Source organism: Alnus glutinosa, chromosome 1 (assembly GCF_958979055.1).
Source record: "Alnus glutinosa chromosome 1, dhAlnGlut1.1, whole genome shotgun sequence".
Lineage (NCBI taxonomy): Eukaryota > Viridiplantae > Streptophyta > Magnoliopsida > Fagales > Betulaceae > Alnus > Alnus glutinosa.
The window spans coordinates 33,153,430-33,179,051 of NC_084886.1; the positions used below are offsets into that span (position 1 = coordinate 33,153,430).

The 25,622-nt window shown below is 42.5% G+C and overlaps 1 protein-coding gene across 1 annotated transcript; it reads right to left on the minus strand.

The window, feature by feature from the left end:
* Positions 1 to 1,330: 1,330 nt before the first annotated feature.
* LOC133878713 (ASI1-immunoprecipitated protein 1) lies at positions 1,331 to 25,079 on the minus strand. Its single transcript, XM_062317295.1, has 4 exons — positions 24,832 to 25,079; positions 2,091 to 2,559; positions 1,780 to 1,972; positions 1,331 to 1,693 (listed from the first exon to the last, which is right to left on the minus strand). Exons 2-3 carry the CDS (start codon positions 2,538 to 2,540, stop codon positions 1,820 to 1,822), a joined length of 603 nt encoding a protein of 200 aa, XP_062173279.1. The 5' UTR covers positions 2,541 to 2,559; positions 24,832 to 25,079; the 3' UTR covers positions 1,331 to 1,693; positions 1,780 to 1,819.
* Positions 25,080 to 25,622: the final 543 nt, after the last annotated feature.

Below are 25,622 nucleotides of genomic sequence, written 5' to 3' on the forward strand. Positions count from 1 at the left end.
ATGAGTTAGTTTCGACTTCCTCTTCTGGTAGAACTTCTCTCTTTTCCCCTGAAGTCTGGTTTAAGCTGTGGGGTCTTAAGCTTCAAGACAAGCTTAAACATCTGCTTTGGAAGATTGCTTGGGACATTTTGCCTTCTCATGTCAATATTGGGAGATTTGTTTCTAGTGCTGATTTAGATTCTTGGGTTTGTCCCTTCTGTAAAGGTTATCAAGAGACTTTGTGTCATCTGTTTGGAGTGCGATTTGGCTAGACTGCTTTGGTGGAGTTTCCCTTGGCTTCTTATTACCACAGGTTTTGTTGCTAGACCCATTGCTGACTGGATTGCAGCTATTGTTAATCATGTTTTGTTGCTGGCGATTCCTAGGGAAGAGGTTCGGAAATTTCAAATTTTTGTTGCTCTTACTTTGGATTTCATTTGGTTGTCTAGAAACAAATTAATCTTTGAAGGCTTGAAATCGGATCCTGTAAAAGCCTCCCAAGGTGATAGTTGCTTCTCTAGGATTGCATTTGAGTGCCTAAAGTGGTTTTGTTCTTCCCTCACTTTGGTTTGCTCCTCTTCCTGGTGTTGTTAAAGGAATTTTGATGTTGCTATTATGAAGGATTTTGCTATTGCAGCTGCTATTGTTAGTGATTCTACTGGTAATATTATTGGTGATGTTACTCAGAAGTTTTTCTTCACGAATGTTGGCATGGGGGAAGCTGTTGCTGCTGCCCTATTAACCACGTGGTTGACTGCTGCTTGTGGCTTGACTTCTTTTGTTCTTGAAGGGGACACTCTCTTGGTTATTTTAGCTATTAATAATCCTCTTATTTTTTCCTCTTGGAATTTTGCTAGTTTTCTCTCTGATATTAACTTAGTTCTATCTTCCTTTCATAGTTGAAATACTGTGAAAGTGTCTAGATGTGCCAATTATCGTGCACATGCATTAGCAAAATGGGCTGCTTCTCACCTTATGTTTGGAAGCATTCACATAGGATCTCACATTCTCTCTTCTATTCGGATCAAGAATGAGAAAGATCCTCCATTATAATTCCTTTTTTCCTCATTAATTAGAGAGGAAAAAAAAAATAGGGAGAGAGTATGTAACAAGTGCGGAAGAAGAATGTCTACCTCCCATCTTCAAGTTTGGGTTCAAGTTTAATTGTTCAATGGTTTGATGTTAATAATATTGTAAATTCCTCAAAACTTTTGATTAAAAACGATTCAAAAAATTATCAAGCAAAACATGTTTTCATCATTTCATAAAAGAAAAAAGAAAATAAAGTTTTCATCGCTAATTTGCCACAACAATTAACATAAATACAAAGTTCAATTCTGAGTCATGCATCTTTTAGGACAACAACGAAGTTGATTCTATGATCTCACTTCTTCAAGAATTCATAATAAGAGTAATTCCATAACAACTAAAATCTTTGAAGTATTAGAGTAATTTTTCTAGATAACCATGAGATAGGCAATACAATGCATCTATACCGGCTAGTCTCAAAGTCAAATGAGACAGGGATACTCATATAATAACCAAAAAAAGTAAGAGGGATTAGTCTAATAAGCATGTTCCATGTGTTTTTCAAAAGTTAGGATTTAGAATTGTATACCACTGTCCACTGACCCCGGCTCTCTATGCGAATTGGAGTTGAAAAGACAAAAAGAGTAGGCCTTTGAGCTCATTGCAACATGCTCATCCAAGTGCCCTGACACATTCACAAATGGAGCCTTCAATTATAACCCAATGCTCCCTTCAGAAAAGAAAATAATAATCATAATCATAATCTTATACCATGTACAATTACTGTTGCTTTTACTCAATGAAGAACCTCTCAGTCTTCTGCAATGTGCATGTTATAACGGCGTGCTAGGCGGCGAGCAGTTCCATCAGCTATGATACTATCTACCATCTCATACTTCTTATAATGTCCTATAAGTTTATCTTGCTGCTGCCTTGCAAGCTTCTCTTCTTCCAGTAGTTGTTGCTACAAGAGAGAAATTCATATAATTCATAAAAGAAATTGACCGATGGTTCACCTCCAACAAAAACATGTAATAACCAGATCCAAATACAATAAATAACATCAAACTGCCAAGACTTACCTTAAGTAAGAATGCAACTTCTGCAGCATGTTTCCATGTAAGTCGCTTAATTTCTGTTGCTATCTTAAAATCAGGATCACTTGCTTTCAACCAACGGCACTGTATCCTTCTACCAGGCTTTATCGGGTGACCGTCAAACATCTCCACTTCTGCAGGACGTGCCCTCACAGGCCTTGGCATCCCAGACATCATGAATGGGAATTGGGAAATCTCGGACACAACAGCTCCAGCCTGTCTTGAATTCTCCATCTCCACCAATGCACACTGAGGGATGTTCCTTGGTTCCATGTAGTTCGGAATAAACTGAACACTTTTCACAGTCCCAAACTGATTGAGAGCCATTTTCACGACAGATTCAGTGACTTTTGGTGAGAGGTTGTCAAGATAAACTGTTCGTTTCACCTTCTCTTCAAATGCAGCATAATCAGCTTGGGCTGCTGAAGACCCCATATAGGAGGACAAGAAAATCCTAACAAAAACTCAATTTAAAAAGTTACGAGAAATTGTTCATATTATGATCTCAGTCACAAATATTTATACAAATGAATCAGCCCTACATATCGCATATCCACCACATGGCCAACCAGTCAAGGAAGTAAGAGGCAAAAAAAATAACAAGCAATCTTTTGCTCTTATCAAGTTACAGAATTTAGCAGCAATTAATTGTAGGGTACCTACATAGGCCCACAAATTTTACCATCCTCATTCTAAATGTTATTGTGGCATTTTTTTTCATAAGAGTAAAAATTTTATGAGAAAAAAGGAGAGACCTTACAGTACACAAGATGTATAAAAACGTTTCACCTAAAAATACAGAGAGCGGTCTATAAAATGTAAATATAAGAAATCTGGATGCAGCCAAAAGCAAAGATCTACTCATATAATTATCTCAATTTTTTTTTATAAGATATAATTATCTCAATTTGGGTCTTCCCTTGGAGTGGCATTATTGAGAAGATGGAGAATAGGTTGGCGGGATGGAAGAGACTTTATTGGACATTATAAAAAGTACTCTTTCTAATTTGCCAACGTATTACTTGTCCCTTTTTTCCCTATTCCGATAGGAGTGGCTAATCAATTGAAAAAACTACAGAGGGACTTTCTGTGGTGGGGTATTGGTGACGAGTTTAAGTTCATATGGTGAAATGGTCAACTATATGTACTCCACTAACATTAGGAGGTTTGGGGGTGAAAAATATGATTCAGTTTAACGGAGCCCTTTAGGGAAAGTGGTTGTAGAGGTATGCGACGAAGAGAGAGGCTTTGTGGATAAAGGTAGTGAGTATTAAATATGATAGTATGAGGGAAGATTGATGTTCTAAGGAAGTTGGGGGGCCTTATGGCGTGAGCGTGTGGAAATGTATAAGGAGGACATGGAACGGTTTTGCTAATTATGCAAGATATAAGGTAGGAGATGGATCTCATGTGTTGTTTTGGCATGATGTTTGGTGTGGGGAGCAACCTTTGAAGGTCTCATTTTCAGAATTATTAACTATTGCTTGTGCCAAGGATGCGTGGGTGGTGGATAATATGCAGCTACAAAATGGAAACATTAATTGGAATATTATATTTACTAGACCGGTGCATGATTGGGAGGTGGAAGTGGTTTCGGGGTTCTTTGAGATGTTGTATTCTCAAAAAGTAAGGTATGGAGGCAAGTATAAATTTGTTGGATTCCATCTAAAACGAATGTACAGAAGGCATTTCTTAGGGCTCTCTCTCTCTCTCTCTCTTTTTCTGGTTTTGGGATTACATAAGGAGGAATGCCACAATTCCTTCAGAGATTAACTCAGATTAGGGTGGCACTCTAGCTGGTATTGAACCAATTTGGGTGGTACTCTCCTTCGGCAATGGACGTTTGAGTCTTCGGTTTGCTAGAATGGAGCGGTGCTTTTCCGTGGAAGCTAAGCGTTTCTCCTTTTCGGCTAAGTCTGAAGTGGCGAACTTGCATTTGGAGGAGAGGAGAAAGGGGTTCTGCGGGTTCTTATTTTTGGGTTTCCAAGCTTCTGCTTGGCTTTTGGCTACCATCGAAGAGGCCTTGAATGCTTCTATGAGGGATCTTGTCAAGTATTTCAGTGAGGACGTGAAAGTTTTGATGGTTCGTGGGGGTGAGAATAAGTCCGGCCGCTACTTAGAGGTGGTTGTTTTCGCTGAAGGGGGATGGAAAGGGGCTATCTGGCTCCCTGAAGGTCGTAAAGGTGGGGGCTGGGCTCGGGTTGCGGGTGAGCTGCGGAAGATGATCTCCTTCCTAGGTCCTAAGGACCGACTGCCAAACTCTGAGGCGTTTCCTTCGGTTTGTGTGGGTGGCTCGTCCAGTCGATTGGGTGGGTCTCATCCTTCCTATGCGGCTGTGGTTCGGGGGGATGCTGTCCCCCACGTCAAACATGGGTTTGCTTCTGGGTTACGGGGTTCGGATGTCGATCTGCTTGGGTTGGACTTGTTGTCGGAGTCGTGGTGAAGGGTGGTCGACAATGGGCGTGTGGCGGTCAACTGCTTTGAGCTGGAGGAGAATCCGCACGAACCAACGGATAAATCCATTTCACAAGGATTGTCGTTTGATCCGTTGGATAAAGGCTTGAGTGTCCATCCGCTGGGTAAGAAGAAGACTCTCGATTCTCACTCTGCACGAGGCTCTTCTAGTTTGAATTTGAATCTGCATGAGTGGATCCGGATGCTTGTCAGTTTAAATTTGGCTTTGGGCCGGACTGTCTGGAAATTTCTAGGATGTTATGTTGGGTCAGGATGGGGTCCCAAGCGTAGAAGGGTCCGGTTGGGTCGATGCTTGAATAAACCCAAACTCAGAGCCTCATTCCAGTCGGATAACTCTAAGTTTGCGGGTCCGATGTCGACGACCGTTTGTGGGCGCTCTTCTCGGCCGGAGTTCTCGTCGCCGGCACGTTCTGGGTTGGTTATGGCCTTGTCTTCTTCCGGGATTGGGTCAAGTAGCTTGCAGGAGCCCCGGGTTTCCTCCCCTTTCTCCGGCGCCAGTGGTTCTGGATTCTCTTCCGGCCCCGGCTCCTCATCCTAGTAGCTCAAGTGTTGGTGTTTTGGTTGCTCAAGCGGCCCCTTTTAAGCCGCCCGTTCTTTTCACCTTCCCCCCTTTGCTGGTTCCGAAAGTGGTACCTCCGGTGACTCTGGTTGCCCCAGCGATTCCGGCGAGTCCTCCGATGACTATTGCTGGGTCTGATTCTTCCGATGGTCCTGGGTTTGCTGCTAATCCACTGCCTAGCAGTTCTGGGCTCGCTCCTCTGGGTTCTGTCCCCTTGCTGGTTGGGTCTGGGTTGGATCCTTCCTTCTCCTTGTCCTCTCAAGCCCCTGCAGCACCAGTAGAAAAGAAGTCTGCGCAAACACCTGCGGTTCCAGTAGAAGAGAAGAAGTTTTTTGAAGGTTTAGAGGCTCCTAGTCGGGTACCAGAGTCTGGTGTTGCCCCTCCGTTATCCGCTGGAACGACTGAATTGGGCAAGAAGATCTCTTCGGCTGAGAAGTTGACGCCGGAGAGGGAGCTCCCTTTGAAGAAGGTTTTAGAGCCTCCAGAGGTGAAGGATCTGCCTTTTGTTTGCGACCAGAATTGGGAGATGGAGGCTTGGAAGGAGGAGGCAGAGCTTTGGGGGAGAATCTCTGAGATGTATCCGGGGGTGACTGAGGAACAGAGACAGAGGCTCATTGAAATCTGGGGCAAGATGATAGAGCGCAAGAAACACGAAAGTAAGAGGGGGCTTCGGAATCTACAAAGTTCCGTCAATTATGGAGACATTAAAGCTTCTTCGAGGTGTAGGAAAGACAAGGCCATCAGGTCGTAGGGTTGTATACCTTGGTGGTTCTTGTGGGTTGTTCGCTGGTGCTTTTTCAGTTTTTAGGTTTTTCATGGTTTTTTTTTGGGTGCATTGCTTGGGTTCTTTTGTAGGTTGTCTTTTGGGTGTTATTTTGGTTTCTAGGTTTTGTCTTGGGGTCTTTTTGTTGGGTTTTTGTTCGGGTTTTTTCGGGTCAACTTTGGCTCTCCTGTGTATACTTCCTGTGTACGTAGAGGTGTCTTACGCTTTCTTTTCTATAAAATTTTACTTACTTATCAAAAAAAAAAATCTAAAACGAAAACATTTGAAGTTAAGTCGTATTATCAAGTATTATCTAATAATGTAAGGTCCAATCTCCCTTGGAAGAGAATTTTGAAAGTTAAGGCGCCCCTGAGAGTAGCATTCTTTGTTTGGACTGTGGTTTTAGGAAAAACCTTAACTTTGGATAATTTACGAAATATGAATGTTATTGTAATGGAGTGGTGCAATATGCGTAGAAAGTGTGGGAAGTCTATTGATCATTTATTCCTTCATTGTGAATTTGCAATTGAATTGTGGAATGCAATTCTTCAGCTGTTTGGTGTTGATTGGGTTATGCCTCAAATGGTGAGTGATTTGTTGGGAAGGAGGGGACAATTGGGAACTCGTCATGCTTTACAAATTTGGAAGTTGGCTCCTATGTGTTTAATATGGTGTCTTTAGAGAAAGCAAAACACAAGGAGTTTTGAGAGTGGTTTGCTAGAGATAAAGAAGATGATGCTACAATCCCAGTATACATGGAAACTTGGAAAGTGGCTCGGAATAGTATGCATGTCTCTAATTTTTCTGAGTTTTTGGAGTTATGTGCTTCTTTTTCTACATTTTTGAGATTCTCTTGTATACTCTCTGTGTACTAAGATTGCGCCCCCTGCGCTTTGGTTGAATATACATTACTTATTAAAAAAAAAATCTAAAAAACAAAGACTTAAGATGAAGTGGGGAAAGCTCAACACAACTATCCTTAACCCCAAGGGGTTGGCTCAAGTGGTAAGGGTTTTAGTTTTTGTGGTAATCCCATGAGTTCTAAGGTTCGAATCCCTTGGGTGCAAATATTCCTTGGAGCCAACCCGCTAGCGAATCCAGAGTATTACCCGATCCATGTGGATGGGGCGCTTTACGTAGGTCCAAAGTTTACCTATCAGAAGTGGGTACACGAAGTGGTTCCGCCTTGGAAGGGTTTCTCGTCTCATATATTTATATATATAAAAAAAACCAAACAAACAAACTATCTCCCTCCAAATAGTCCACGTAATACAGAGAGCAGTAGCATTCAGTAATCGTCCATTATTATGCTGTCCAAATAAACTCTTCCAACAAAGAAACATGTCAATAACCCTTAAGGCATCACCCACTGAACCCCAAATTGCTGCATATTTTGTCCAACCTTTTGTTTTAACTTTGAAGTTTTTCGTTCCTTGGTAGTCTGGGGAAAGACCAGATCCAGACTGGTAACCTCAGTGCATGACAGTAGACCATCCTCCAGTATTATAAACTTCGAGGTCTAGATGATATTGCCTACTACGTATAAAGTGAAGTCCAAGCAATGCAGAAACATACAAAGTTCACTGTAGACATATTTTAAACTAACATGGAATTAATTATGACCCACTTTTCATATCCAAAAAACATATGAGAAGTGAGAAAGAAGATATACCTGTAAAACAGAAGTCCAATAACAATTAAAGAAGTCCACCTATTGTATGATATTCTCATTTTAACTGATTAGACCTTTGAAGTTTTACAGCCACTTACCAACACCTAAGAAACACTAAGCTAGATGGGTTAGATAAGAATGTTTGATCTCAAACACACCATGCAATAAAACCAATAAATTTTTCTCCCAAACACACCTTAGAAATGATCTTAGATAGGTTAAGGGGAATGGCCTAATTTTTTTAGGCGAGGATTCAAATTCTTCCTGACCAGATTCAGCTCAGTATCTCCAACTTCATCCTTATATTCATTTTGAAACTTTTACATGGTATTTGGTTCATGAAATATATTCCCAGGAACATTGTCAGGATTCCCAAAATTTCCTAAAGTTTTGGTTGAGGAAGCTCATGAGAATCTAACTGCCTGCTAGTATCCAGATTCCCATGAAAAAAGGTGGATATCCATATTCCCATAGCTAAGGGAAGTGGCATTCTTTTACACTACACTAATACCCTAATTTGATGCTCTCTAACAAAATATCACAAATCTCATCTCACACATGCCTCTCTCTCTCTCTTCCTGACAGCTATCTTTTGTATTCAGGGCATCCCAAAGTGTTTTAGGCTACATATCTTCTTCCTCTTCTTTTTTTCTCTTAATTCAAATCATGTGGTACTATTGTAATCACTTTTTTCTTTGCACCATTTTATTTAAGTTTTTGTTATATTATCAAGGTCATAGGAAGATAGCCGAACTGGGAAGCAACTGTCACTACCCTTGAAGATTTTCAGTTTGCCCATAATTTGAAAGGCGTGAAGAGGCATTGCCTTCCCCATTAAATAATGTTTGACGAAAAGACTATACTGACAACATGTCTCTTTTTTTTCTTTTTCTTTTTTAAGGGACAGCATGTCTCCTTAAAGACAATCAAATGTAAGTTTTCTCATGATGACATTACTTTCGATTGTCCATTCTGCACCATCTAAATGTATTTTTTTGTTGGTGGGAGGAAAGAGAGGAGGAGATTGGGTTTATACAACTACCAGTAGTTTGAATAATTCAAGTTTTAATATGCCTCATGGAACCATTATTGGAACTTAGTCACTCACCCCTTTTCCTCCACACCCAACAACGACCAATTGTTGGCGCCACTAGCACCACCACCGCCGTCAACCACCATAAACTCTAGTCTTGTTTCCTGGGTGGTGGGTTTAATTTTTTCGTTCTGTTGGAAGGGATGCTTTGCCTGTAGGGGTGTCGGTTTCGGCCTGATGGAGAGCCGGTTCTTTGTGGAGGCGAAGTCCTTCTGATTCTCGGTGGAAACAGGGTCTGCCGAGCTTCGGGTGGAGGAAAAGAGGAAAGGGTTTTCAAGCTCTGCTGTTTTCGGGTTGAGCTGCACTGCGTGGATGCTGTCGAGGGTGGAAGAAGTTTTGGGTAATCTTGGGATCGAGGATTTCGTTAAATCCTTTAGGGAGGGGTCTAAGGCGACCATCACTCGGAGAGGTGAAAACAGGTCTGGGCGGTTCTTGGAGGTAGCTGTTTTCGACGGAGGCCGGAGAGGACGTATTCTCTATCCTGAAGGTCGGGATGGGAGAGGGTGGAGCTGAGCAAAATTCTGGATTTTCTGGGAACCACGGTTGGGTCTCCGACTTCTGGCGGTCTACCTTCCTCTGGTGGTTTTCCGTCGGGCGTTAAGCTGGGGAAAGGAACAGGGCGTCCGTCGTTTGCGGAGGTGGTGAGTTCAGCAGCAACCGTCTCAGGAAATAGGGTTGCGGCAATGATTGTTCGAGATTGGCCTTTGCCGGTCAGGTGCGATGTGGAGAAGACGCAGCTGCGGGGAATGGAGATGGGGGCGGTCCGTCAGGTGAGAGATTGCTCCGTTCTGGAGGAGCAAGCGGTTGGCCCCTCGGGTATGGACCATCGTGTAGATGATCATTTCAGGTCTCGAGGTTGTGTCTGTAGACCGGCTGGCGTGTCCAAGGATTCAGCTGTTGAGGGTGACGTTTCTCTGCAAGGGGATGGCGTGTTTGGAGTGTTCGAGAAGGTTTTTGAAATTTTGGGCCGCTTCTCCAAGGCGTTGGTTTGGGCCTATGGCTTTTCGAAAAAGTTGGGCTCTAAGTCTTTGTTTGGGTTTAAACGTAGGGTGGGTTTTGTGGCGGGCCGGGTGCTTAAGAGGGTTAAGTCTATTTTTAAAGGGTTTCGGGCTGGGGCTAAAGTGATTAAGCCCAGTGCCAAGTTGGACGCTGTTTCAGGCCATAAGTTGTCTTCGGTTTCTGGTGCGATTTCAGGGCGGGGATCGGGTCCGGGGTGTCTTCAGCGTTCGGCTGAAGTCCATGGGAGCGCTCTTCGGCCGGACATGATGTCGGCGGCTGATCTTGGGGTGGATCTGGGTCTGTCACATTCCGGGGTTGGTTCTAGGGATCGGCAGCTCGTTCCAGTGGTCGAGTCCGTCAATCAGGCTACCGTTCTTCCCCCCCTTCCGGCGCCGGTGTTGCGTCCTCCGGTGCTTCTGAGTGATCTTCCTTCTGGGGTGCGGTCTTCTATGGTTTCAAGTTTTTCCGATTCAGGGCTCATCCATCGGCAGGCAGTGGTTCTTCCGTTGGCTAGCTCTGTCTTGGTGAGGGGGCGTTGAGGAATTTCAGTTTGGTGAGCCTGGTGCCTCGTCAGGCGGTGCTGGGCTTACTTCCATCAGCGTTGCATCTGGTGCTCCTTCAGGATCTCTCCTTCGGCAGGCAGTGGTGCATTCGGATGCCCCTGCCTTGGTGAGGAGTTTTGGTGGGGTTCCTCTTTTTGGGAAGTTCGAAGGTCCTCCTGGGGTTTCGGCTTCCATTCCCCTTTTTAAGTGGGTCTTGTTTCCTCAGTGGCCAAGGCCGTTCTCCTCTGTGTTTGGGTGCCCCCAGTTACCTGATTTGTCATCTGGAGTCTTTGAAGTGGGGGAATCTTCAAAGGGAATTGATCCGAAGGAAAGTTGTTGTTTACCCCAGGGTAGTGAAAGATAGTAGGTCGTGTTTTCACACGATGGGGGTTTCGTTTGTGGGATCTGATCAGAAGGGATTTCTGGATTTTTTTACTTTGATTGAGGATGAGCGCTATGACTCTGATTCCCCTTCTAAGAAGGTTAAGGAGATAAAAAGGAAAAAGGGGAAAAGAGAGGTCAAGAATCTAGAATGTTCTGTTAATTTCGATGCTAGGGGAGTGGGTTCTAGCCGGGTTAGGGGCAAGAAGTTGGGGGTTTGATGTAGAATTCTTCTTTTGGGTTTTTCGGGTGTTCTTCCTTTGTTTTTTTTTTTTTTTGTTTTTTTTTTGTGGTGTCCTTTTTGTATACTTCATGTATGCTTAGGGGCGCCTTTTACGCTTTTTAATGCTATTTTGTTTATTACCTATCAAAAAAAAAAATTTCTATTCACAATGGCCACATTGTTTAGAACAAATGAATGAATTGATTATCTTTGCAAAATTTCCTTGCATCAAAATGAAATTGAAAAAGACTAAAAAAAATAAATAATTTATACGAGATTTCAAAGAATAAAAGTAAGTTTCTTTACCATTAAAGAAAACAATAGACTCTCTCGTCCCGCTCTTTTCAAAAAACCCTTAGCCTACTCTGCTTCGCTTGTGAGGGAGGGAAGATGGATCCCATCCTCCCTCCCTCCTTCTCTTCTGGTTCCTCTCCGGTCTAGGTTCTCTTAGCTTTTCTTCTTCGCTTGGGTCTTTTAGCTTTGGGGTTTTCTTTTGTTGGGGGTAGTTCTCAGTGGTTGGGTTTTCCGGCGCGCTCGCGCCCCGCTCGTGACCTCGCCGGCTTGTTCCGGTCCTTGCCGATGTCGCCCTCTCTATGGTTGCCGTCGCGCCGTTGTGGGTGGCTGTTTTTGTTCATGCGCTTCTTGGGTTGTAGATCTACGGGTTTTGGCGCCTCCTCGCCATCCACGTGCCTCTCCGAAGGACTTTCCATCGTGGTCCGACTCTTATCCGCCGTCGGCACTGCTGCGGGTGGCCGCCACGCGCCGTTCCGGCGCGAGTGACCGTGGGTGTTTCTGTTTTTTGGGTGCTAGATCTGCGGCGTATGGGACCTCTCCTGCACACACGCGCCTCTCCGATGGCTTCTCCGGCAATTTCTGCTTCTTCCGGTGGTCCTTCCAGCTGGTTTCACGCCGCTCCGGTTGCGCGTGTCTACACGCGCCGGTGGTGCACCGGTGCGCGTGGCTCCACGAGCCACTGTTTTTTTTTTCCTCCTGTAGTTCTGGCTTTTCTTTGTATTTTGGGTTTGCTTTCTTGTATTTGGGGTATTGTTGTGTGGGTTTTGGGGGTTTTCTTGGGTTTGGGGGGTTTTTTTGTATGAGGGGGGGTTACTTTGTATCTTGGTTTTTATTGTATCATGGGGGGTTCTTTTGTATCTTGGGTGTTTGATGGGGGGTTTCTTTTGAATCTTGGGTTTTATTGTTTTATGGGGGATTACTTTGTATCTTGGGTGTTGGATGGGGGGTTCTATTGGGTTTTGTTTTATTTTTTTTTAAAGTAATTTCAAACTCAATAAAAAGCGCAGAGGGGCGCAACCCTAATACACGGGAAGTATACAAGAGTGCCCCTAAACGGAAGGAACAGCTAATAAATTTAGAAAGTCTACAAAAGTAGAAACACCTAGGTGGCAAAGACGGGACGCTATCCAAAGATATAGCGTGTTAAGCACACGCTTCCTTAACACTACCATTACAGTCTCGACATCTTCAAAAAGCCTCGCATTCCGCTCCCGCCAAATGCTCCACAAAACACAATGAGGAACTAACCGCCAAACTTTTTTAGCTAGGCCATGCCCAAAAAACGCACCCCATGTAGTCAACAAATCCAGCACCGTTTGTGGCATGACCCACTCAACTCCAAATAAAGAAAACATAAAACTCCAAAGCTCACGGGCGGCGTCGCAATGAAGTAACAGATGATCAATAGACTCCCCCTTCTTTTTACACATACAACACCACTCAATAACCACAATATTCCTCTTTCGCAGATTGTCATGGGTCAATATTTTTCCTAAAGCTGCAAACCATACAAAGAACGCCACCCTTGTCGGAGCCTTAGCACACCATATATTCTTCCACGGGAATGATAGGCCTTCTTTCCTACTAAGCACTTCATAATATGACCTTACTTCAAAAAAACCCCTTGTAGAAAGGTTCCAAACTAACTTGTCACCCTCTCCTTGTCGAATCGAAGTGGAGTACAACCGCTCGAAGAAAGAAAGCACCATCTCCATCTCCCAGTCCTGGAATTGCTGCGTAAAGAGAACATTCCAATGAATATTTCCATTCTGAACAGCCAAATTATCCACCACCATTGCAGCTTTGTTCCTCACAATACTATACAGAACTGGATAACAATGCTTCAAAGATCTCTCCCCACACCACCAATCATGCCAGAAACTGATATGTGACCCATCCCCTACCACAAACCTAATATAATTGCAAAACTTCTCCCATCCTTTCCTGATATATTTCCAAACCCCCACTCCATAGGAACCCGACACCTCAATAGAACACCACCCCCGCTTTAGGCTCCCAAATTTGGTGTCAATCACCAAACGCCATAAAGCCTCTCTCTCCCTACCATATCTCCACAACCATTTACCCAGAAGAGCTTGATTAAACTGGTTGAGGTTGTGAACTCCCAACCCACCTGAATGCAACGGAGTACAAATCCTATTCTATTTCACTAAATGAAATTTGGCCTCATCCCCTATACCACCCCATAGGAAATCCCTCTGGATTTTTTCAAGACGATTAGCCACCCTCAAAGGAATAGGGAACAACGACAAGAGATACGTGGGGAGATTGGACAGCGTGCTCTTAATAAGAGTCAACCGCCCGCCCTTTGACAAATACATACGCTTCCATCCAGCCAGCTTCCTTTCCATTTTCTCAACCACCCCTTTCCAAGTAGAAACGGACTTGTAAGAGGCACCCAAAGGCATACCCAAGTAAGTCATAGGCAAAGAACCAACCCGACAACCCAAAAGCTGAGCCAACCCTTCAACATCCTCCACCTCACCAATAGGAAAAATTTCTGATTTTCCTAGATTGATCCTTAATCCCGATGCTGCCTCAAAGCAAAGAAAGATGCACCTCAGATGTCGAATTTGTTCTTCTTGCGCCCCACAAAAGATCAACGTATCATCAGCAAACAATAAATGATTCACTACTATTGCCTCTGACTCTCTATGTCCCACTGCAAAACCTGTCATCGAACCTTGCTCCAACGCAGGGTTTTGTTTTATTATGGGGGTTACTTTGTATCTTGGGTGTTTGTTGGAGGGTTTCTATTGTATCTTGGGTTTCATGTGGGTTTTGGGTGTTGTGGGTATGTAGTTTCTTATGGGTTTCTCATGTGGGTTAGCTGGGTCGCTCCTGTGTATATTTTATGTGTACTTAGGGGCGCTTTACGCTTTTCTGATGAAATTTTCTTACTCATCAAAAAAAAAGAATAAAACAAATGCAATAATAACATTCCTCATTTTTTTCTTGTTCTTTTTTTTTCCCCTTTCTCTTTTTTTAAAGTAACCAAATTTCATTAAAACGCAAAAAGTCGTAACCCAAGTATACGAAGTATACAAAAGAGACACTTATCAAGAAAAACATAAAAGATCAATAGTCCGTTTGGGTGTTCGATTTTTGAAATTAGTATTCAATTTTTATTTGGTGTGCAAATTTCGAGGTTTGACTTTGAGAAATAAAATTAGAAAAAGTTGAATAAAATATGATTTGTTTTAGAAAAAGTTGAATAAAATATGATTTGTTTTTGAAAAAGTTGAATAAAATATGATTTGATTTTTAAAAAAGCAAAAACAGAATCATATTTGTTTTTCAAATCATGGTTGTCAAACGAACCACAAGGAACTCATGAAAACTAGAAATAATTTTTTTTTTTTTTTTTTTTATAAGTAGAGAATTTTATAAAAAGCGTAAAGGCGCCCTTAAGTATACAGGAAGTAAACAAAAAAGAATACACCAAAACATGAGAGAGAGGAGAAGGAGAAGAAACACCTGAAAAACCCCAAAACAGGAGGAAACCCAAAAATCCCTACAAAAACAGACCACAAAACATATCATGAAAACTAGAAATATGAAAACAATTTTTTACTTATTAAAAAATTGTTTTCATATTTTTAGTTTTATAGGCAGCCATCCAGTGGTAAAGGGTTTTGAAGAAAAAGGCTTTTAATTCTACCATCGTCCTCTCATGATCTTCAAAACTTCAAACATTGTGTCCTTTCCAAATACGTCACATTAAGCATGACAATATCATCTTTCACACTACTAAACTAAGTTGTCTCCCAAACTGCCCTCTCCAACAAGCCAAGTGATCCACCACTCGTTGAGGCATGACCCACTCTATCCCAAAAAGACCAAAAATAAAGTTCCATAAGGCACTAGCTAACTTGCAATAGAGCAAATAATGATCAATGGTTTCCCCACTCTTATTACACACGCAACACCAATCTTTTTTTTTTTTATAAGTAATAGCAATTTATTGAAAAGCGCTAAGGAGCGCAACCCTTATACACGGAAAGTATACAAAAGAGCCCTTAAACGGGTCAAACAGAAAGTAAATTTAAAAAGTCTACAAAAGTAAAGACACTCAAACAATGATGTGGCGCTATCCAAGAATATAAAGTGTTGAGCAACCGCTTCCGTAGCTCCACCATAGGTGTCTCTATATCTTCAAACAGACGAGCATTCCGCTCCCTCCAAATACACCACAGCAAGCAAAGAGGAGCTAACCGCCAAACCTCTTTCGCATGCCGACTCCTACTTGCCGCCCCCCAACTAGTCAATAACTCCAACACCGATTGTGGCATAACCCACTCAACCCCAAATAAATTAAGAACGTAACTCCATAGGGCCCGGGCTACCTCACAATGAAGCAACAAGTGATCAATAGACTCCCCACTCTTCTTGCATAGACAACACCACTCCATTACTATTACATTCCTCTTACGCAAGTTATCATGCGTCAAAATTTTGCCCAAAGCTGCTGACCATACTAAGAAAGCCACCCTAGTTGGAGCCTTAACACGCCAAATATTTTTCCAAGGAAAAGAAGGAAGAGATGGGCCATCTTTCCTACAGAGCTCTTCATAGAAGGATCTCACCTCAAATAAACCTTTTTTAGAGGGATTCCACACTAATCTATCACCCTCACCATGACAAATCGAAGTAGAATATAATCAGTCGAAGAAAGAGAGGACCATATCCATCTCCCAATCCTGGATTTGTCTTGTGAAGAGAACATTCCACTGAATTACACCATTATGAACCATCAAATTATCCGCCACCATTGCGTCTTTGTTCCTTACAAAACAAAAAAGAGCTGGAAAGCATTGCTTCAAGGAACTATCCCCACACCACCGGTCATGCCAAAAGCTAATGTTAGATCCACTCCCCACTTCAAAACGAACAAAATAGCGAAAATTCTCCCACCCCCCCCCCCCCCCCCCCCTTATATGTTTCCATACACCCACTCCAAAGGAACCCAAGACCTCTTTCGAGCACCAACCGCCCTTAAGACTCTGAAATTTGGCATCAATCACCAAACGCCATAAAGCCTGTCTCTCCCTACCATATCTCCATAACCATTTACCCAAAAGCGCTCAATTGAACTGGATGAGATTGTGAACTCCCAACCCACCTGCATACAAAGGTGTACAAATCTTGTTCCAACTCACTAGATGGAATTTTTCTCATCACCAATGCCTCCCCAAAGAAAATCATTTTGGATTTTATCAAGACGATTAGCCACCCTCACTGGCAAAGGAAACAAAGATAGGTAGTAAGTGGGAATATTAGAGAGCGTACTTTTATCAAGTCAACCGGGCACCCTTCGACAAGTACATCCGCTTCCAACCCGCCAACCTCCTTTCCATTTTTTCAATAACACCATTCCAAATAGAGATGGACTTGTAAGAAGCACCCAACGGCAAACCCAAGTAAGTCATAGGCAAAGAGGCAACCCTACAACCAAGAAGATTGGCCAACCTTTCGACATCCTCTACTCCACCAATTAGGACAATTTCTGATTTTCCTAAATTTATTCTCAACCCAGAAGCTGCCTCGAAACCTAAGAAGATACATCTCAGATGGCGAATTTGTTCTTCTTGGGCACCACAAAAGATCAAAGTATCATCAGCAAACAGCAGGTGGTTCACAACTAGGGCCTCTGAATCTCTGGAACACACTGAGAACCCTGTCAAATTACCCTGGTCCAACGTGGCAGTCAACATCCGACTCAACGCCTCCATAACCACCACAAACAACAACGGAGAAAGAGGATCTCCTTGTCTCAATCCACGAGAGCTATTAAAGAAACCCGAAGGGGTTCCATTAACAAGAATAGAGAATCTCACCGTCGAAATACAAAAACGTATCCAATCCCTCCATTTTTCCCCCAAGCCACATCTTTGAAGCAAATAGAGCAAGAACTCCCAATTCACATGATCATAAGCCTTCTCCAAATCTAGCTTACACAGGAGTCCAGGTTCCCCCGATCGAATATGACTATCCACACATTCATTTGCAATAAGCACAGAGTCTACTATTTGTCGACCTCCAATAAACGCATTCTGAGTGTTGGAGATAATCTTACCCACAACGGACTTAAATCTGTTAGCAAGGACCTTTGAGATAATCTTGTAAACCCCCCTACCAAACTAATAGGGCGAAAGTCTCTGACATCCATGGCACCAGTCTTCTTAGGAATCAAAGAGACAAAGGTAGCATTCAAGCTCTTTTCAAACTTTCCTCGAGCATGAAACTCTGCAAAAACATCCATAATGTCAGTTTTTAAAAAATCCCAACACTTCTGAAAGAAAGCCGCAGTGAAACCGTCCGGACCCGGCGCCTTGTCTCCATTCAAATCCCTGATAACATCCCACACCTCCTTCTCCTCAAAAGCTCTTTCTAGCCAAATGCTCTCCTCCGCATCAATGGATAAAAAAGATAGGCCCTCCACCCTAGGCCGCCACGAGCAATTCTCCAAATACAAATTACTGTAGAAATGAACTAAGTGCTCCTTAATCTCCGCAGGATTTCTGGAAATAATACCGTTAATACTCATAGAGTCCACTTGGTTGAATTTACGGTGTGAGTTGGCCACCCTGTGAAAGAATTTTGTGTTCTTATCCCCCTCCTTTAACCACAAAGCTCTAGACTTTTGCCTCCAGCTTGTTTCCTCAAAAAGAAGGGTCTTCTCCATCTCTCTCGCCATATCAACCCTTCGGATTTTATCTTCCTCCTCTAGGCCACGCTGTTCTTCGATTAACTCCAGCTCTCGAATACCCTCCATTAATTCTTTCTTCTTCTTCCCTAAATCACCAAACACTTCTTCATTCCATTTCTTCAAATCAGCCTTCAAGGCCTTCAATTTATTGGCCAAAATGAAGCTAGGAAGACCAGAAAATTCATAAGACATCCACCACTTTTTCACCTGCTCAACAAAACCCTCGTATTTCAGCCACATGTTCTCAAACTTAAAATACCTGTTTCCTCCTCTATTTGTCCCACAGTCCAATAACAAAGGAAAATGATAGGAGAAAATTCTTGTCAACCTCCTCTGCGATACTTCAGGAAAACGATCCTCCCACTCCGGAGAAATTAAGAACCTATCTATTCTCGACCAAGTTTGATCTTCCTGACCATTCAACCAAGTAAACTGCCCATCTTCAAGGGGAAGGTCCACCAAATTATGCATGAAAATGAAGTCAGAGAACTCTTCCATAGCTGCAGAAAAACCAGCACCACTAGATCTCTCACTAGGAAAACGAACCACATTAAAGTCTCCCCCAATACACCAAGGCATCTCCCACCAACTCATCAACCCCGCTAATTCATCCCACAAATCCCTCCTCTCCCTGTCATCATTCGGACCATAAACCCCCCCCCCCCCCCCCCATAAGCCCAAACAACATTATCTCCAATGTTACGCAAAGAACAGGCAACAGAATATCTACCAATACACTCTTCCACTTTCTCCACCACCCTTCTATCCCACATTAACAAAATTCCACCCGACGCTCCATTGGCACCCAGGTAGCACCAATCAACATAAAGGCAACCCCATAAACTTCGTACCACCTCCCTAGAGATAACTGCCATCTTTGTCTCCACCAAGCAAACAATATCCGCCTTCCAAACCCTTAGAAGCCCTCTAATCTCCATTCTTTTCTCGATCGCATTAATCCCTCTAACATTCCACGTCAAAATTTTAGGCGTCATAAAAGCGAGATGGCCCCCTACCCTTATACCTGCCTCTTTCAGACTGAACCCCTCTCTTCTCGTAATTAATAGACCAGGATAGCCTATTTAATTCCCTCTGCCCTTTCACCCCTGGAGCAGGCGAAATCTTAGTCTTAGGTTCAGCCAAAGAGAGGTCTCTAGCCTCTTCAATCTCCTCAAACAAAGCCAGTAATCTGTCCTCAAAACGACCACAAGAGAGCCCAATAATTGGATAAAACCTCTTAATTCTTTCCACCACCCATCTAGGCGACACCCTCTGCCCGTCTACATCTTCCACTGCCAATGGAGTAATAACTATCGGCTCATAACTCTCTAACAACCCCCCACCATCCCTAACCTTGTCATTCAGCAAGAAGCCTTCAGGATAGTGCTCTAGCAAAAAGTGAGTACCCTTCTCAGCCACCATGTTTTTAAGAGAAGACCCACTCTCCATTTTGTCCCTTTCTCCTTCCCAGAGGCACTTCCCCAAACTTCTGGATCGAATCCCACTTTACCTTCTGTTGTGGACAAAATTACTAGCTCAAGACTGCCTTCTTCCTGCCTCTGAGTCACTGAATCCACTCCAAACCCAGAACAGCCCAGTCCAACATTCAACAGCGAGCTTTTTACCTGAGGAGCCAACACCAGACCTCCACCCTCAGCCAACAACTCCATGCTGATTCCAATTCCATCATCAGAATCCCTCTCTCCTAGATCGGTGGCCTCTCCAGCTAAAGTAGATCCCAGCCCAGACTGACAGGAGCCGTTTGATTCCAGCCCAAGACCGGAAACTGCTAACTCCTCCAACTGTCTATCAACAGGCTGCAGAACTTTCAGCACTCCTAACCCACCACACAGCAACTCCTCGGACGCCGGAGAGTTATTCTATTCCCCATTCATCGAAGCAACCGCCACCTTCTCCCTGCTCTGACTCGTTCCTGCATCCGGTATAGATTGCCCCGGCTTAGCTCTCCAAACAGTCGAAGAAGACTGGTTCCGTAGCTTCCGACGCTGATAAACCCGACCAGGAAAACCTGGCTTACACAAAGACTTCAAAACGGCCGGACACATACCCAACGGCTTCGACGGCCCAACAGAAGTAGAGGCACCAGCGTCCAGCGAGAAATGGCGAGTTGGAATAGGTCGCAGAACCGACCCAGCCTTAGGCTTAAACAGAAACTTGGGCCTCTTGATGGGAAACTGCAAAGGAGCTGTACCTTTAGGAAGATGGGCTGTCTTTGGAGGACTCGAATGGGTTCTTTTGGGCAACAGAGAATTGGGCCGAGAGAGACTGGAGCCCAATGAATTGGACCTACCCATCACCTCGTCTTCCAACAAACGCAACACCAATCTACCACTATGATATGCCGCTTTCTTAAATTATCCATAGTGAAGATCTTTCCTAAAATTGTTGTCCAAGAAAAAAAAAAAGCACTCTCAAAGCAGCCTTATTCTACCAAATATTCCTCCAAGGGAAATGAGTACTATCATGTCCCGTAAGGCATTATAGAATGATCTGACTTCAAACATCCCTCTCTTACAATATGCCCAACGAAACCTATCTTCACCATCCCGTCTCAATCAGATGGAATACAACAAATTAAAGTAAAGAAATCCAACTACCAGTCATGATCCACTTTGATAAAATTAACATTCCACTGAAAGCGAATCATTAGAAAACTGTAAATGATCTGCCACAGAAGCATCCTTAAAGCAAACAATATTGAATAACTCCGAAAAAGCTACCTTTAGAGTCTGATCCTCACACCACAAATCATGCCAAAATCTTATCTTAGAAGCATCACTCACCTCAAATCTAGTAAATTTAGAAAACTCCCCCCAACCCCTCCTAAGATTTTTCTAAAGAGCAACCCCATAAGGCCATTAACATCATTAGAACACTACCCCCCCCCCCCCCCCCCAACGCGCAACGAACTACTATATTTAAAATCCACCACCAATATCCACACACGACATGGATAAGACACAATACAAATATTGCAATATGACAACTCTTGAAAAACTAGGATACGATATGGTGGGAACACGTCAATTATATAATTAACAAAACACTTTAAGAGTATCTTGTATTATCGATTGGTTGAAAAATTAATAACAAACGTCAAAATGTTTAAAAATAACTAATTTAAAAGCCATCAAAGAAACATTAAAGGAAGGCCTAAAATTGTCTTTTGTATCAAAAGCAAGTCATATTAGAAGAAAATGTAACTACCTTAGCCAGAACTATAATTTCAGTGGCAGAATCATAAAAGAAGTTTCAGCTTTTCCCATTTGATAGATAGAATATTACCTCTAAAACTTCGAAACAAGCGGGAGACACAAAAAAAAAAAAAAAAAAAAAAACAAAACAAAACAAAACAAAACAAACAAACAAGAATCCGCCATTCAAAGATTCATTATATCAATATGATCTGCGAAAGACTCAGTACATATGACAAAAATCACCAACAATAAAAATAAAATAACTAGTGATTGAGAGTGAAAGACTCTAGGAAGGCCGGAGGGGTAGAGTGAGAGAGAGTTAGGGATTTGGCTTCCAACGATCGAGACAAGCTTTGATGGAGTGTCTTTGGTGATGGCAGTGACTTAGAGCAAAGCCTCTCATATGGAGGAGAAGGTGTGTGTGAGGTGGCAGGAAGAATCACAGTTCATGAAGATCTAGGTTTACGGAGTGATAAGATTTTATACATTTCTATTTTCTTTTTCCTCCTAAAGTTAACCCACAGCATTCCAGATTACTGTTGAAGACTCCATTTAGTATTAACGAAGCTTAGTTTTAGCCCAAAAGTGACCCTTTCCTACCCCAAAGCACCTCACCTGTATCTAGCCATATCCCTCCTGTATATAACTTTTAGAACCTTTTTTTAATGAAAGGATAAATACGAACATCTATTCAGGCATATCCAAGCCAGTTGTATCCCTATCTGATAAGTATCCAACACTAACACGAGGGAGTTTTGAAGCATTTGTGCTTCCTAGATTGGTTTCAAAACTCAATTATTTTTTTGATAAGTAAGAAAATTTCATTAAAAAAGCGTAAAGCGCCCTTAAGTACACAGGAAGTATACACAGGAGCGACCCAATTAACCCACATGAAAAACCCATAAGAAACTACATACCCACAACACCCAAAACCCACATGAAACCCAAGATACAATAGAAACCCTCCAACAAACACCCAAGATACAAAGTAACCCCCATAATAAAACAAAACCCAATAGAACCCCCATCCAACACCCAAGATACAAAGTAATCCCCCATAAAACAATAAAACCCAAGATTCAAAAGAAACCCCCCATCAAACACCCAAGATACAAAAGAACCCCCCATGATACAATAAAAACCAAGATACAAAGTAACCCCCCCTCATACAAAAAAACCCCCCAAACCCAAGAAAACCCCCAAACAATACCCCCAAAACCCACACAACAATACCCAAAATACAAGAAAGCAAACCCAAAATACAAAGAAAAGCCAGAGCTACAGGAGGGAAAAAAAAAAACTGTGGTGCGTGGAGCCACGCGCACCGGTGCACCACCGATGCGTGTAGACATGCGCACCTGGAGCGGCGTGAAACCAGCCAGAAAGACCACTGGAAGAAGCGGAAATTGCCAGAGAAGCCATCGGAGAGGCGCGTGTGTGCAGGAGAGGTCCCATACGCCGCAGATCTAGCACCCAAAAAACAGAAACACCCACGGCCACTCGCGCCGAAACGGCGTGGCGGCCACCCGCAGCAGTGCCGACGGTGGATAAGAGTCGGACCACGACGGAGAGTCCTCCGGAGAGGCACGTGGATGGCGAGGAGGCGCCAAAACCCGTAGATCTACAACCCAAGAAGTGCATGAACAAAAACAGCCACCCACACCGGCGCGGCGGCAACCATAGAGACGGCGACATCAGCAAGGATCGGAACAAGCCGGCGAGGTCACGAGTGGGGCGCGAGCGCGCCGGAAAACCCAACCACTGAGAACTACCCCCAACAAAAGAAAACCCCAAAGCTAAAAGACCCAAGCGAAGAAGAAAAGCTAAGAGAACCTAGACCGGAGAGGAACCAGAAGAGAAGGAGGGAGGGAGGATGGGATCCATCTTCCCTCCCTCACAAGCGAAGCAGAGTAGGCTGTCAAAACTCAATTCTAAGTCACTTTAAACTCTATGGTTGCACTTAAACAGTAATCTACCTATGAGAATGTAAATAATGTCTTTTAACAAAGAGAGAAAGTAAGAGATGTAATCTAAATTGCCTTTATTGGCAAAATAGAAGCCTTTTCTCTCCCTATTAAGAAGACCACATCATTTTTTTCATTGGAAACGCCCTTCAATTCCTTCCATTTTTCAATCTCTACATAACCATAAGTTGTTCCAATTTGTTAAAGTAATGGTGTGTATTGTGTGATGTGTTTTATGTTCTAGAAGGTGTGTGATGTGTCCCTAATGAGCTGTCCTATTGTGAGGTGTGTATGAGCTGTCATAGTCTAGAACGTACAAGGCTTCTATAAATGAAAACGAATGAATGATAGAGGACTAGGAAAATTAAGACCTTTTCTCAAGAATCTTATCCACAATACAACTCATCTCTTTCTGGTAAAACAAGATTGACATGAAACCTTTTTGCATCTCACTGAACGTCAGCATTAATAAAGAATATTAAGGAGGGAAGAAAGAAACAATTGCAAAAGCTAATCCAAGGTGCTTCACAATGAACCAAGCAATACTCTTTAGTCAAGAAAATAAGCAAAAAGGCATAGACCTATATGAAGTGCATGATGCATAAAATGCATGGGAGATCAACCCTTCTTAACAAGATATATGCGTAAAATTTACTTATTCTGATGTGCCATTGATCAAGCGGTTTGTAGTATACTATTCTTATTGCACATCATCTTAATGGTACGAAATCTTTTATTTCAAATTTGATTCTCCAATACTTTCATACCACACTTCTGGAAAGGTAAGGTAGGGGATTCGTTTGTATTCTCAATCCTCTTCTAGTTTAACTTCATGCTTCCTTTAACCTATTGCACAGACGACTCACCATCCATTAAACTGATAGTCTTCACTAAGATTAAATAGTTTTTCCCTACTAAGGAACAAAGGGCAATTGGCTGAAGAACCTTTAATCTGATTTTTTTTTTAGATTAGGTTCAAACAACACTTCATAAAATTTAAGAGCTACCCTAACTACTAGCATCATACCAGGCTTTTATTTCCATTGTTCCTTTTTGTTTGTGGCTAGGCAAAATAGAAAAGTAATGCATACACCAAGCTCCCAACTGCTTTACCACCTGAGCCAAGACCCAAAACCTCACCTATTAGATTTACTTTCTCTCGGCGCAGCAACCCACTGAACAAGTCTAAATGTTAGGAACCCTACAATTATTTTATTTTTTATTTTTTTATAGGTAAGCAAAGAAATATATTAAAAAAGAATAAGGTGCCTCTAAGCATACAGGAAATATACAAAAGGAAACCAAGCACGAGCAAGAAAAAAAAAACAAAAGAGAAAACCAACAAACCCACAAACAGCCTAGAAATCAAGACCCAAAACCCTAAACCCGCCAAAAACACCCTAGACTAATTATTATTATTATTATTATTTAATAAAATTAAATAAGCCATTTCCTTACTAGGTTAGGATTTCTCTTCATACCAAGATTAGGTTTACAGATTCCTCTTCCCACTAGGATTAGGGCTATTTTCTATTCTATAAAAGCTATTTAAGTTCCTTTAGGCTGATTATCCAATAACAATTTCAATCAATAGCTATAAGCAATCTGTGGAGGCTAGACCCCCTTGAAGTGGTCGTATCTTTCTCTGTTTTTGCTTTTGTTTTCTCTGATTTTGGGTGATAAGATCTAAGGCTCTTGCCATCTGGTATCAGAGCAGTGCTTTCTTGGGAGGTTTCGTTGTGCAGTGTTGTGTGAAGGTGCGGTGCCGTGTGTGGTGCTGGTGTGCAGCAGTGGGCAATTGCTCAGCCATTACCTGTAGTGCTTCCTGTGGCGGTTGGGTGGCGCTGACCAAGTGTGGGTTACCGTCGACGTGGGCGGTGGGTGATCGCCGCTACTCCGGTGGTGCTGGGGATGATTAGAGCAGCGTGCAGTGTTGCTCCGGTAGGTGCGGTGGCTACTGAATTCTCCGGTGGCCTGCTGCGACGTTGGGAACGTGGCGGTGTGCGGTTGTGACAGGCGATCGTGCTTGTAGTTGCAATTATTTTTTTCCCTGAAGTTAGTAACTGGGGCTAGGCGTGTGTTAATTTGGAGAAGACAGTAGTGTTTGGCTGTGCGTTCATCCAGGTTTGCTTGTATTCCAGATCAAGAATAGCTCATTCCAGTTTAAGGGGTTAGAGTTCAAGAGCATGTTTGGCAATCATTTCTCACCTCTCATCTCCCACTCTTTTTTTTCACTTCTCCCAAAAAAATCAAATCTAAAACATTTTAACCTCCTTTTTTACATTTTTTATATCACATCAATCATTTTTTATCACTATTCAAATAAAAAAATCTACTACAAAACAAAAAAAATTCAATTTTCTATAAAACAATTTCAAACTTTTTAATATTTTATATCACATCAATCACTTCTTACTCTACTCAAATAGAAATTATACAACACAATCATTTACCAAACATACTCGAAGTGTTTGATTACAAGCTTACTTTGCCCTTATTCCAATTTTATTGTAACTTGAGTATAGCCTCATCCTAATAAGGGTAAAAAAAAGTTTATGCCATTTACTTGTAGTAAGAAGAGAGAGGTAAGCTATGGCCTCCACT